The sequence below is a fragment of the Austrofundulus limnaeus genome, unplaced genomic scaffold, assembly GCF_001266775.1.
Source record: "Austrofundulus limnaeus strain Quisiro unplaced genomic scaffold, Austrofundulus_limnaeus-1.0 Scaffold281, whole genome shotgun sequence".
Taxonomy (NCBI): Eukaryota; Metazoa; Chordata; class Actinopteri; order Cyprinodontiformes; family Rivulidae; genus Austrofundulus; species Austrofundulus limnaeus.
In genome coordinates, this window is record NW_013952683.1 from 237298 (window position 1) to 251123 (window position 13826).

Here is a 13826-nt window from a genome sequence, read left to right on the forward strand (position 1 = left end):
CAGTGCAAATATTCACCAAATCTTACACTGAGGACCTGATTTCACAGCTTATCTCGGGAGAAGTTTTCACATTTGTAAACTCTCAATAGTTTGGTTTGGTTCTGGGATCTTGTCAGTTATCATGGTTGATGATAAAKAGCTGGATCTCCAGCCTTAAGCAGCTCTGAATTTTTACAATTACATGGGTGACAAAACAGTTGCTCATTTCTCATAAATTTATTCTCTCTTTCCTTCTTTTTAGTAACTCTCTTCTAATATTTGAAGAAGAGTTCATTTGATGTGTGACCTTGTCTGAATGCATGTGTTCTTCATGGATGCTAATAAAACTTCAGTCACTTGGTGGCACCCCAGATAATCCGGTTTATTCCTTCGGTAGAGCTGTAACTGGCTCTTTACCTTGAACACTGACCTGCAAAGTTTTAACCTGGTGCTGCAAAAACAATCTGTGAGGGTCTGGGCCTGTGGTTAWGTTTTAGCAGTTCTTTATGTGTTTATCGTTGGGCCTTTTTTTTCCCGTTTTGGGTTGGAATTAACTGAAAACTGAAAGCAACAACAATGGTTTCAAACTTAATGGGAATAATGTGATTTTTTTCTGTCTTACCCAAAGAATTTATTAAAGTACGTGTTTCCTTTGACATAGAAAAGCTTTAGAATTTTGCCATCTCTTTACAAAGAGTCTTGAATTTAGTTTAACTTTGCCACTRATGTATTGTGTCAAATAAGAAGCTGGAGAAGATAATGAGAAATTAAATATACATGTTCTTTAAAAAATCTTCTAATTGATTCACTACAGACAGACTTACAGACTTAGTGTATCTGTGTTGTGTTGTCAAGTCAAAGTGTTAATTATTATTACTATTTTTCCAACAAATTTATTTTCATCATATATTGTAGATTTGTTTGTCTACATGCAGTATAATCAACCTCCGTTTGAAACACCTCAGAGAACCTTCAAGTCTGGATCAGAAAATAAAAAAATACAACAAATTGAGAGTAATCCAAGTGTTTTCAATCAGAACAACATGCATCACACAGCACAGAAAAAAATGACATAAACTAATGATAAGAAGCGTAGGGACTTGTTCTTTGTGAAATGTTAGAGCTGTTTGTGGAGATACGTTTACTTGGTTACAGTCTCTGCAGACGGGCTGATGAAATGTGCTTTGCTCAGCAGACTGCTGCAGCGTGGGTMGACCTGCTGACATCTGAGAAGCTCGGCTTCCTTATAACGTTCAAGATGTGTTCGTGGTTAGCTGTTTGTTGGCTGGAACAAACGGAGAAGTTAGTCTGATCATGTCGACTCACCAAAACTGGACGTCTGTGTTGGGGACATTCCATTGACTTCCATTACATTTCTACAGCCTAACCCACCTCACAGGTACCTACCTGACCCTAAAACTAACCTAAACTCAATTCACACCTTGGTCCTAAACCCAACCCCCAACCCACCAATGACATTTAAACCAAACGGGGATTTGACTTTTGTCCCCAAATGCACCAGTTGTCCCCAAATGTAGGCCTTAAAATTGCCCCCAAATTTCATCAAAAACAACCCCCCCAACACACACACACACCTCCAGTTCCATCAGATGTGCTGTGTTTGTTTAAGTTTGACAAATATTACCAATGGGAAGTGTATGTAAAGGTCAAGATATTTAGAAAGTTTCTCATAGTCCACTGAAATWAATCCAGATCAGAATAAGCACAGCTGCCATTTGGTAATAATGGTTTGTCTCCAGCTGAGGGCAGTGATGATACCTGGATGAGTGAGAGGTGAGTGACGTACTTGGGCTTTGGGTCAAATCTGCTCAGTAAACAGATTATTTTAGAATAAATAAATGTGACTGAAACATTAGGTTTGTCCCATTAGGTTTGACAAATGTCTCACTTTTTTGTCAACAGACTACTGTTAGCTCAGCAGTCCTGTCAAACAAAAACTGTATTTCTTCAAACCAAGGTTTTTCAAAACACTATCCAAAACAGGTAAGACACAAACTGTTCATAACTTTTCCACTGAACACCCCTTCAAAATGACAGAAATTCTTGTTCAATAAACAAAGTTGATTAATGAAGTAAAGTTGAAGTAATACTGCTTGCCAGTCCTGGTGGCTGCTCAGTCGTAGTGGCATCAAGTAGAAATTCGAAATCAAACTTTTACAAGATAAAAGCAGTTTGCTATAGTCAAAATGGTAGAAAACCTCTCAAAAATCAATTTTAATGGGAACATTTTCAATGATGATGGTTGGTTCTTACATGATATGTACAACAACGCTATGAAAAGTAATGAAATTTAGTAGATTTAGTGGTTTTAAGATGTGAAACTATGTGTTGCATTTGCTGCTGCTGCTGCCAATCTTGGCCAGATCTCTGTTGAAAAAGAGGTTTTTAATCTCAATGGGATTTCTTGGTTAAATAAAGGTTATAAATAAATATAAAATAAATAAATTGTTTTATGAGTATATTTTATGTTTGACATAACAGGAGAGTATGATATAAGAGAGTATAATTAGAATCTGAGGATGTACAGTAATTCTCATTAAAAATGGACTGAAATGTGTTTTTGTGTCTGAACATAATTCACTTTCACTTCATAAATCAGAAGAATTTTATTTCAAATGGTGACGCTGTAACTTCTCTCTATAGGAATTGTGACATTTTCCTTAGAATGTATGTTTTTAAAAGATAGTATTTTTCTGCATTTTTAAATTATAGCCTATGTACACAGAAAATATATATTTTGCTAATAAACAATTAGGTCACAGAGTCATTTCATGAAGTAYTGAGTCAAACTGCAGACTTGTGAATGAGCTGCCTCCATGCACATCACMGAACAAAAGCCTGTGTCGTTTCCTGAAGTCACACGTATCCACTACGATCAAGTACACAGAATATAAAAGTAGGAAAGAGTTGTGATGGTGGTGGTGGAGGGCAGCRCCCCTTTACAGCTCAACATCTGGCTCACCTCTGACCAGAAGTTCCCACAGAGTCTGACTGGAGAGCTGCTTCTCTGAGATTTTCATTCAAAACACGACGTCTGTTCCACGCTCTTGAACTGAACCATGTGACTAAAGTGTGTGAGTGAGTRTGTGTGTTTGAAGGTGGGATGTATTTAACCTGACATTTTGGCACCTTTCTCTGTCTTCACCCAGTCACCAGAAAAAGGTTGCTAAATCACTGTTGTTTGTTGGCGCAGGCCTTGTTGGGATCTTTCATCGTTCTTTTTTAAAGTGCCGCTCAGCTGTAAATGCTCAAACGCTTCCTCTCACAAGTGTGTGTTGGAGTTTGTTGTGAGGTGTGTGTGTGTGTGTGTGTGTGTGTGTTGCTTGCAGACACTAAACACACTGGGCTCTAACTTTAGGCTGCTTTACAGGCGTTCAGCAGGCTGGCTCTGGTTGTGGAGAGCAGAAAGCTGTCATTCCGTCATTCTTTCAGGCTGTGATGTGGCTTGTTTTAGCCCAGGCTGCAGCTGAACGCAGAGACAGGAATATATGTGTAAAGGAGCTATGTGAACACCTGTCCAAGTCTGGCCAAGGCCACAGGGCAGCCKAAAACACCAACAAAGGGGGTGGGGAGTCTCAGAAAATAAAGGAAGATCTCTAAGGACAAACATAAAGAAGAGATTTATGGACAGAAAAAAATAATTGAGGCTTTCACGTTACGTTTTTTTAAAAAGAAGGTGGTGAATTTTACTCACTAAAAATATTCATCTGCCAGTTTGAACAGCTCAATAATAATGCGTTGGGTTTGAAGCAAATTTAGGAAAATAAAGTTTAAACAATAAAAGTCCAAGAATACACTATATTATTTATTAGTCATTTTGAACGGTGTTGGATTCAGGCTTCTGCAGGCAGGATTCAGAATTWAAAAAAAAATAAACAATTTGTTATAAAATGATTATGGCATTAAAGTGAAGACCATGTAAGGGATCTAAGAATTACAACTTTCAATCTTGGAAAGATCTGAATGAACAAACATAATTCTAAAGTAAAATCTAAAAGAAAAATCTGTGTTTATTTTTATGATTTTAATTCCAGATCTTCTTCGTGCCTTTCTTACAGCTAACTGCAGCTACTTTCCAAACAGACTTTAAAGTTTAGTTATGGTTTACGAAAGTAAACTGCAGCCTGGAACGGCATCATTGTCTGATATTTCACTTTTTTCTTAATGTAACTCCAGGGTTGTGTTTGATAGTTGCTCTGGTAGCTCAGTGGTCAGACCTGTAATCCTGAGATGGACGATTGGAGTCCAGGTTGCATCAGGAAGAGCAGGGATGGGCAACTGTGACTTCCTCCTGGCCCGCCAATGAAAAAAATTTTTTTTTACTTCAAATAAAGCACTCAAAGCAGCTCTTTTTATATAAAAATAGAAAAAAACTTTTTTACACTTTTTTGGGGTGCGACAGACTTGCTTAGAGATGCTGTCTGCCATGAAGGGTTTCACCACAACAACACGTTTCACAAAGCTAAATATGAAACGTTTACCGAAGTCACAAATACAAAAATAACAGCAACATTTTAACAGAACCACACAGGAATCGAGGCGTCTTATGCCATTGCCGAGCTGAAGTGTTTCTTTTTTGTTTGTTTCAAACATTTTGTATTCATATTTTTTAAACAAGAACACAAATGTTTCGCATGCATTTGAGAATGAAAATAGGTTACTGCACTGTATGTTGGAATAGAAGTTATGTTAAATTATTTTCACACTGCTCATCCAAAGGTTAGCAGGTTCATGTGGTGTTCTGTCTGAAGGGATTCAGCGTCAGAACAGGAAGCATAAAAGTTCATTTGCTTCTGAAGATGAAATAATTGAGAAACTATAAATCTTTGTCACGTTTTTAAATAATAGAAAAACCTGAACAATCTAACAATAAATAAATAAATAAATAAATAAATAAATAAAAAACGTGAACATATAAACACACAACCATTTAAGGGAAATAAAGTTTTATTGTCAACCCCTAAATAGGGCTTTAGCCATGTGCACAGCACATACAGAGTTAAACTGTATAAAACTACAGGACAGATGATACAAAATAGTTGATACAAAAATTGCCRTAAGACCACAGGACTCAGAATGACTTTCTCTGAATGCAGATCTGCAGGCAGCAGAGTTTTTAAAGGMATAAAGAAACATGTGACAGAACAGTTTTAGCACAGAAACCCAGTCATTTGTAAAATAAATCATTCAGCGATGCTCCGTTGGTGCCGTGACCCTAAACAACTCTGTTTCCTCTTTGGAAAAATGAGGAAACTGACCTGTTAAAGTCTAATTAAGTTGCCCCGTCAGAGTAAAATATTTCAAATGATCATGTTGTTCAACGTTTCTTTCATCTCGTTGCTTTTTTGACCCATTTAAAGACAAGAACAGTTGGGTTTTACGTAGGCCGCATCTTGCAGCCTGAGTTTACATCATGAACAATTGCAATTTCATTTCAAGCCACTTTTTATTTCTGACGATAATTTGCATAAGACAACATTTGTACTCGAGATGTTTCAGACATAAATAACCTAAAACCTGCATGTGTAGATACCAAGAGATCTGTGTTTGTTTTGTGGATGAGCTGATCTTGAAGCTGCAAAATGGTTCTGGAACATGTTTTGCTACTGGTTAATCAGGTTAAAAAGTCGAAATTTTGAACTTTAAGGTGCAACCAGTGTTCAGCAGCAGCACCAGTCAGCCTGCTGAGAACCAGCTTGCACCCCTGGCAGAAAACGTGATCCACCCTCCGCGGAGCTGCTGACTCGGGAACTGCTTCTGCCACTGCTCGGGCTGCAGCTGGATAGTCAAATGAGCAGGTGGATTACAGCGCTGGTCACGGGTCAGCGCAGGGCAGAGAGGGATTCTACTGTAAACATGTTGCACATTATGCAAAGCAGCGAGACTGGAAAGCGAGTGAGGCCAGCTGTGAGCCACCAGCATGCACGTGCAGCAGCTGAGCACAGCCAGGCCTAGACGCTGGTGCGGAGATCTCAGCCGAGCKCGCTGTAAGAAGAGAGCTGCAGACAATGAAGCTTGGCAGCAGATTTGACAGCTGGAGAAGTTTTCTCACGGCSAGTCTTGCGCAGCTCGGATTGCTCTACGGTGGAGATCCTCGCTGGTTGACAGGACGCATGGCCCAAAGCCACTAGAGAAACAGTTTGCATGATATTTGCTTGAGCAATTTGCAACTGAATAGCTAGCGTGTGCACGCAGCGTGGCTGGCCCCCGTGCTAATGTATCAYCCCTTCTACTGAAGGCACTCTGGTTGAACAGAGAAAACATAAACAGAATCCAGGTTGAAGACAATTCACAACACCATGGGTGGAATGTTGACAGGGAATTCCAAACCTTTTAATAAAAACAGATTGAAAAAAAAGAGTAACTAACCACTATCTCCCCTCAGTCTGTGATCTTATTTAAACCTATTGACCGCTTATTGATTCCAGAAGCACCTCACACCTTTAAGACAACAACTTCCCACCAGCTCTGTTAACTTAAAACCACTCCTCCCCCCACTTGAAAAGGAAATACCAGCACCTTCGGTTACCGAGGGGTTCTGTTTACAAAATATATAAAGAAAAATATAGGGTTACTGCCTCGAGCATATAGTACAGTCTAACAGCTGTCTGTAAATATTTTTCCCATGATTATCTATTCTAAAAGTATATCGCAGGGTAAAGATAGCCGGAATGTGACAAGGCACAACTAGGACAACATGGCCACCAGAGCTGAGCTGCAGTAAACCACAAGCACTCAGAGAAAGACAGACACAAAGGTTAGAGAGGGGAGCGTGGACAAAACTGACAATAAACGCAGCCACRTTGGAACAACACGCTGCAGGAAGTTCAACCAACGACTGAGAAAGACTGGATATAATAAAACAGAACATTTACAACAGAGAGGTGAACCAGAACTCGACCAATATTTTGTCAGCACGTAAGTTAGTGTTTTGTCAGCAGTAAGCAGCAAGAACTTGAGCATATTTGGTTTTGGAAGTCTGCAAAGTTTTTATGGAAATGTTGATTTTCTTGTTCAGCTAAGCTCAAATTAAGTCCTGTGATTTCCTGTAGCTCAGCGGTAAGGGAGCACCTTTCCTTGATTGATCTGCACTTTAAAAAGTAAACCTCMCAACACTCCATTTTATTTCACTCATTTTATTTTCTTGTTTGTCTACATTCATACTGAGGTATTTGAGACRTTCTCATCTTATTATTGTAAGTAATGTTTTCCCATAAATTTAATTCACGACATATATTTAAAGAAATCTTCACTTTCTGTAGTTCCCTTAGTTCAAGATCTGATTTCACTGGAAATCTTCAATCTGTTGCTTCACATAGTTCACTTTTTAATTCATTTAATAATTCTGGGTCTTAGAGGCCTTTTATATTTAATTTCCAAACAACCTTTCCTATCATCCGATCCACACAGAATTGAAGCTTTAACAATCAAATGATCAAAAAAAAAAATCACTGAAAACTATTGTAAAATGTAGAGGTTTGAAATGAGAAGAAATAGCAATTCTATAAATTCTAGTTTTTGTTTTTGTATCAAATCTTTTTGACTTTTTACTCACACCTGACACCTTGATTAAATATTTTTGCATGAACACAACAACATGATGTTACACGGTTGTGTTCTGTTTGCTGGATGCCTTCTTTCAGCTTTTATGTACTGATTACACAAAACAAACAATTAGTGAGGTTTGTAGGTGCTCTTTTTGTGGGGGTGGGGGGGGGTATAAGACAATATAAGCTGCAGCTTAGGCTTCCTTTAAACTGGATGACAACCCCGCCTCATAATAAAAAATCAAGCAAAAAGCAAAAGTCTTTAGAGCATCCTGGCGAAGGTCCTTTGCTGCAGATTAAGGCCAGTATCTTTCTGGGCCATGCCTGTTGGTGACTAGTTTGCAAAGGTTATTCAAAACTATTCAAAATGTCTTGAAATGTCAGCAGACATTCTCAGTTTCCTTGGCACGAATCACAGAGGATTAAAGATTCGGCAATTGAATTTTGAACATGTTCAACAAGTTTTTGCACATTATCACCCAAAGTAGTTTTGACATTTTGCAATCAATTCAAACAGTTTACTTTTCATAGATTTTAGAGAACTAGGCTGTATTGTGACTCTCGTACATGGAGCTCTCCTTTTAACATAAAAGCTTCAGCCTTGAATGTTAAGATCTAAAATACACAGTGATGATTAAAACAATAGATAGTTGCAAATCTGCCTATCTTCATTTCAAACATGTTCCCAAATGTGAGGACAGCTATCAACGAGGTACAAAGCAGGCTGAAGTGGGCATCAAAAGTTCATGCATGACTTATATCACAGTTTTGCAAACCACACATGCTGTGATTTAAAAAAAATGCACAATGTGGCTGCACAGCTCACTGGTCTGGTAGCAGCAGCCCTCATGCCCTGACCTGGTTTGGTTGTTAAAGACCTGAAGCAGGACTGACCAAACTGGCCTCATGCCTCGGCCACAAATGTGATGGTGACAAGGTCGTGGAGACAACCTAGTGCAGTGGTACTTGTGACTGTAGCTTGTTGTTAGTGTGGCATAAATTAGATGAAGCCGCATGCTGATACAGAAGAGAGAGCAAGGAGTATAAAAATGGTGAGAATCTTTGGCAAGAAAAACAAAGTTAAAATCTGGCATCAGTCCAGCTCTATTCTAATAGGTCGCATAGGTTTTAGAAATGGTAGTGAGGCCAGCCCGCAGTTAGCCTGGTAAAAACCAGACCCTTGTCCTTCACTTTGCTTCGTACGAGAGTCTGGGCTCGTGACTATTGAGAAGCGATTCTTGCTGGAGGCGTGGCCTCTGCTGAAGCGTGTATGTCACTGTGACGGAGGCTAAGCTAAGAAGCTAACCGGAAATCACGTGTGCTGTAAGTAACCCTACTGAGAGGAGAAATATACCGAGCCGAAGGAGACGCCTGTAAATGAGAGCTGCTGCTTTGTCAGACAAATTAATTTTAATTTGGAAGTCTTATCAACACAGACTGGCTTCATTCACTTCCTCCACTGTYGTATGCTAAAATAACTAGCAGACACTGCCCAGATCATTGACATCGTTCAAAACTCCACCTTCTGTTTGCTGATTGGCCCAGGTAAAATAAACTACAAGCAGACACTGCACAGAAAATCAACGTTCTGTTCTCTGATTGGTTCGACTAAAAATTTGCCAGCGAAATCCTTGTCTATGGGAGAAATCCCAGACGGAGCAGTGAAGGGAAACTAGAAATGAGCGGAAAAATCCAACTTCATTTTTTTGGGATGAAGAACAATTTTCAGTTGAAAAAACTTGAAAAACTAAGTCTGACATATTGGGCACAATAATTTAAGTCGGTCCAAAAATCCAAGGCATTTGTAATCTTAAACATTATTTTGTGAGTTGTCAGTACTTATATMTCTAAGTTGTAGGTCATTGCAACAGTTGAAAGTGCTGCTAACTTACATTCTTTTGTTTTGAAATGTGGGAAAGACAACTTTGGGAGTTGACTTTTGAGTTCAAGGTATAGTGAACTACTCTCGCAGAGATAACTTTTGTTCTTATGCTTCTGGTTTGTATTTATCCAGTCCAAACTTTTAGTGTTAATAATGTTTAAAAGAATGAGCAGAAACTCGATTTGAAAGTATTTGTTTTCCCTCTTCCTGCTTCCTCCTCCTATCAGCTCAGATGTCAGAGTTTTGGCTCCGCCTTTTTGTTGCTGAAATGGATAATTTTCTGAAAACTCACCTCTGAAAAAGACAAACACTTTAATCTGTGATTCATGAACCAGTTGTGTTCTGTTGACACTTCAGGCTTGATTTGGCATCTGTGTTAAGTTTTGGTTACTGACTGTAGCTGACACCACGAGTGAGAGGTCTGTGTCAGAGACATGTTGAGGGAAAATGGCCAGGACAGACAARTGTCACCAATGGCTGAGTAAGGTGTTGTCTATGTTGATGCATGGTCATGCTAATGTAGTCAACAGTAGCAGATAACTCTCTGCTAAACATTTTTCCTACAAAAAAAAAAAGAAAAAACATTGACGCAATGATAAAATTTAAATTATTGCAACTCACAGTGAAGTTCACAGTATTCAGGATTTATAGTTGGTAAAATTTATAATAACTGGAGTATGAGAAACATGAGATTCATAGTTTGTACAACTTAAATTTTAACGTTACTGCTACTTTCATGTGCAGTAGAAGACTCAGCACACAAAGTTCTTACAACCTAAAACTTGAAGTTTCTACAACTTTTGGTTGAGTTACAAAAACATGGAAATCAAAGTTTGGCAAACTCAAAAGCGAAACTTAAATAGTTAAGTTGAAGTCCAAAATTTAAAAATGCCCTGAAGTTTGTTGCYTCAGGCAAGGCCCAGGCCATCCCGCAGTGTGAAAGAGGCTTAAAACTGGACAGTGGGTGCTAAATTGGATCTACTAAAGGGACAAACTCTTATGGCTGGTTATCTCAAACCAAATATTTAACTAAAGTCACAATGCAGACCAAGCAAAAATCCTTACTACACTTTAGTGACAGCTTTAGTTTTTGCTTACTGTACATTTTTATGCAAAAAAATGAAAAAAAAAATGTACATCTTCCAGCGTTTCTGGTTTTAGTAATTACAGAAAACATGAAACAAGCACCAGCTTTCCCCTAACAGTAAAACAGCCAATCACAGCTGTTTAATCGTATCACCAGTAAAGTTGAAACAACAAAAAGAACGTGGCGCCATTTCTTTTTTCAATCAAGTTATAAACTGTAAAAAATTGTAAGGCTCTGCTTTTTTAAACAGCTGTCACTGTGACTGCAGGAGACAAAAACGTCTATATTTTAAAAAAAATCAGAAACTATTCTAGGTGAAGACAAATGTGTGACACTCCTCTGTGAAGACTGYGAAAACTTCACAAATAAAGCTTATTATTGATTAAAAAAAAACTGATAGCGTCTGTCTGTCCAAACTAGTGGACTCATACTTCCACTCATCCAACAGCTGACAATAGAGGCTTACTTGAAAATAAGAATAGTCCCATTCTAGAGTCAAGGCTATTGCCTTTGCGTTGCATTTCAGCTCTTTGACCTTGCCTGTAAACTCCCAAATTCTCCACTTATATCATGTCAAAGGGGATTCCTCTCTCTCATGCGGGACGTATGTGTCTGACTGAGATTGACGGTCAAGAAGTTCAGAGTTCACCCCCCTGGCAGAGCTATAAACAGACACAGTGGAGGCTGTGGAGTTWGCTCTCCCCTCCTCCGCTCAAGTCCATCTCTGCCTTTCTCTCAACAGTAAGATGATATTATTTCAATTAGGCACTAGAGCCACACGTTCCCCACGAAGTTGTGGTGCTGGTTTGAACAAAACCAAATGAGAGATTGTTCAATTTTTAAACCTTTTGGTGAACTTGATCCCCTCCCACAAAAAACAAGTTAAAGCTATGCCATTATATCTGAGTGTTTTTTTACAAACCCTGCTGTTTGTTATTTAAATCTCTCTGTTGTAAAGCTCTGAGCAATGCTGTATAAAAACTAACGGCATGGTTTAAATCACAAAGATTAAGACTAGAAACACTAAATGAAAATCTTTCTACTTGCAATGAGAGGAACTTGGGAGGAAATGCAAAAAAAAGTTTTATCATACTGCTTTGCCATTTGTTAAATGTATTATTTTTCTATTGAACTGGGAAAAGTGAATTAGCAGTCACAAAGTGGTCCTTGGTCTGATGGGTCATGGTAATCCATCCAGACCCCAGCACCTGGCATTGTGGGGGTTCTTCAATGCTAACTAACAAAGAGGTGGTGCAACTCTTGAACCTGATTTTCTGGATAAGAGCTGGTTCTGCAGCTTAGTTTATACTTTAACATCATAAAGACTCGGAGCCTACAGGGGACCGAGTGAGGATCTGCTTTGTCAGGAAACCCCCGTCAACAAAGAAAAGAGGGAAGATATTAGACCTATATGCATCRATAGTGTTTACAAGAACAAGTAGAGCTTTTGAAACCAAACAATAAAAACATTGCATACAAAAAGTGGTCGTTGTGTTAACGTTGTGAGCAACCCCGATTCAATTACATCCTGTCAAATTTCTGTTCCATGAGGGACATATAGAGGAGCAAAACACTCGCTGCCATGATATTTGGTTGGTTTACAGAGGAAGAGCACATCATGCWACAGGGAAGCTACTCTGAGGGGTACAACATGGAACACAGGAACATGCTGCTTCAGACAAATCCTGAAACTTAAATCCGGCTTAAGGCTGAAGGTAGTTCAAAATTAGGCGCTGACTCCAAACCCAGCAGCAGAGCCAACTCAATCAAAATAAAAAGGGAGGTAACAAAAGAGCTGAAGTTTTGAACACTAAGTGCCATTTCTCACACAAACGACATTTGCGCCCTATTTCTGTTTTTGTATGCTAAGACTCCGAAGGGTTTTCCGTTCCAAACATAAGAATAACAAAAATAAAATGACAAAAAAACCCCAACATTAAGTCCCCGGCACTCTCTGTGCACGCTTGCTAGCTTTCCTATCTGTGCAAAGAAAAATCAAAACACCCAAAGACAGAATTTCATTCAGTAGCAGCACGTACTCGATAAATTAGAAAACGAAAACATAAATAATAGATTAAACATTTTGACCCACCCCTCCCCCCCTTCCCTCCTGCCCTTCTGCAGTGAAAAGTCATCTGCCTTTATATAAAACAATTATAAAACTGTAGTTAAACAAAAAAAATCTTAAAAAACACCATTATGTACAATTTCAAAACGTCCATTATGACACACTTGCAAAAAGCTTGGAGTGAAAGTGCATCACAGCTCAGAGACCAAGCCACACCCTCCACCACTTCTCTCCAACTCTCCCCCAAACTGAGGCGAAGTCGATTTACGAGGCCATTAGATTCTTGGCAAGAAATGTGTCACCGTCATGGCGGGTGACACTCTGTTTCCTCTTTTTGTTTTGCCGCCCTTACTCAGACCGATGAACATTCTCGGGTAGGTCGCTGACTCGTAGGCGTTGTAGTTGTTGGCCAGGAGCTTCTCTCTGAACTTGCACTCGTTGCTGTAGTGGAGCTGCGAAAAGAAAAAGAAAAGAAATGGAGAAGAAAAAAAACGACACATGACTTGAAATAGCTGATTGTTTGAAAGGCAGAGACAAAACAAAGATGCAGGGAAATTTTCTGTGGGGGGAAATTTTAAAATCTGTATTGTTCACTGTGATTTCTATCAAACAATTGCATTATTTCAGACGGCAGGGTTGTTATTGTAAAGGTCCTGTTTCAGCCATACTCACAAAGAAAAGAAAAAGATGAATGATGGAAGTGAGGCAGAACTCGGTACACCAGGCTCCAGTTGGGTTATTTTCTCCCAGTTATTGGAACAATAGCTTGTGAGCTACTCATCAGATACTGTGCAACTGAGAGTCAAGTAGTTTTATAGTTATTATTATTAGCTGTTAGGAACCAAGTGACTACAACTCAGTCTTTATCATAAAACTGGACAGGGATGTGACTGATGTTCCCACCACTAGCATGGTGTCTCTAACCAGTTATTCGCATAGCAAAATCTGTCTGGCCCAGTCCTGGACCGCATGATGCACTAATACTCGGCCCAGATACAGCAGAATATGACAGCCCTTGTAGTTTGCCAGAGGTGGTCCATCCATGGGCCAGCATCACATAAACCAAACCACAACTGGGTCAGTCGTGGCATGCCTGCCAGACCTGGCCCACATCCGGTTGGCAAACCACTCACCATGCTAGCAGTCAGCCAGTATCTATCTATCTATCTATCTATCTATCTATCTATCTATCTATCTATCTATCTATCTATCTATCTATCTATCTATCTATCTATCTATCTA

At 39.1% G+C, this 13826-nt stretch overlaps 1 protein-coding gene across 2 annotated transcripts in view; it reads right to left on the reverse strand.

Moving 5' to 3' along the window:
• Positions 1–3928: 3928 nt before the first annotated feature.
• The window catches only part of fgf4 (fibroblast growth factor 4), an 18067-nt gene continuing 8169 nt past the window's right edge, over positions 3929–13826 (reverse strand). The window contains exons 3-4 of one of the 2 annotated variants that reach the window (XM_014021200.1): positions 12937–13036; positions 3929–4291 (exon numbers count right to left, since the gene is read on the reverse strand). In XM_014021200.1, coding sequence (XP_013876654.1) covers positions 4212–4291; positions 12937–13036 — 180 coding nt within the window. In that variant the 3' untranslated portion in view covers positions 3929–4211. Of the gene's footprint in view, positions 4292–9248; positions 13037–13826 lie in introns of those variants that run through there. The other variant, XM_014021201.1, reaches the window with a different exon arrangement.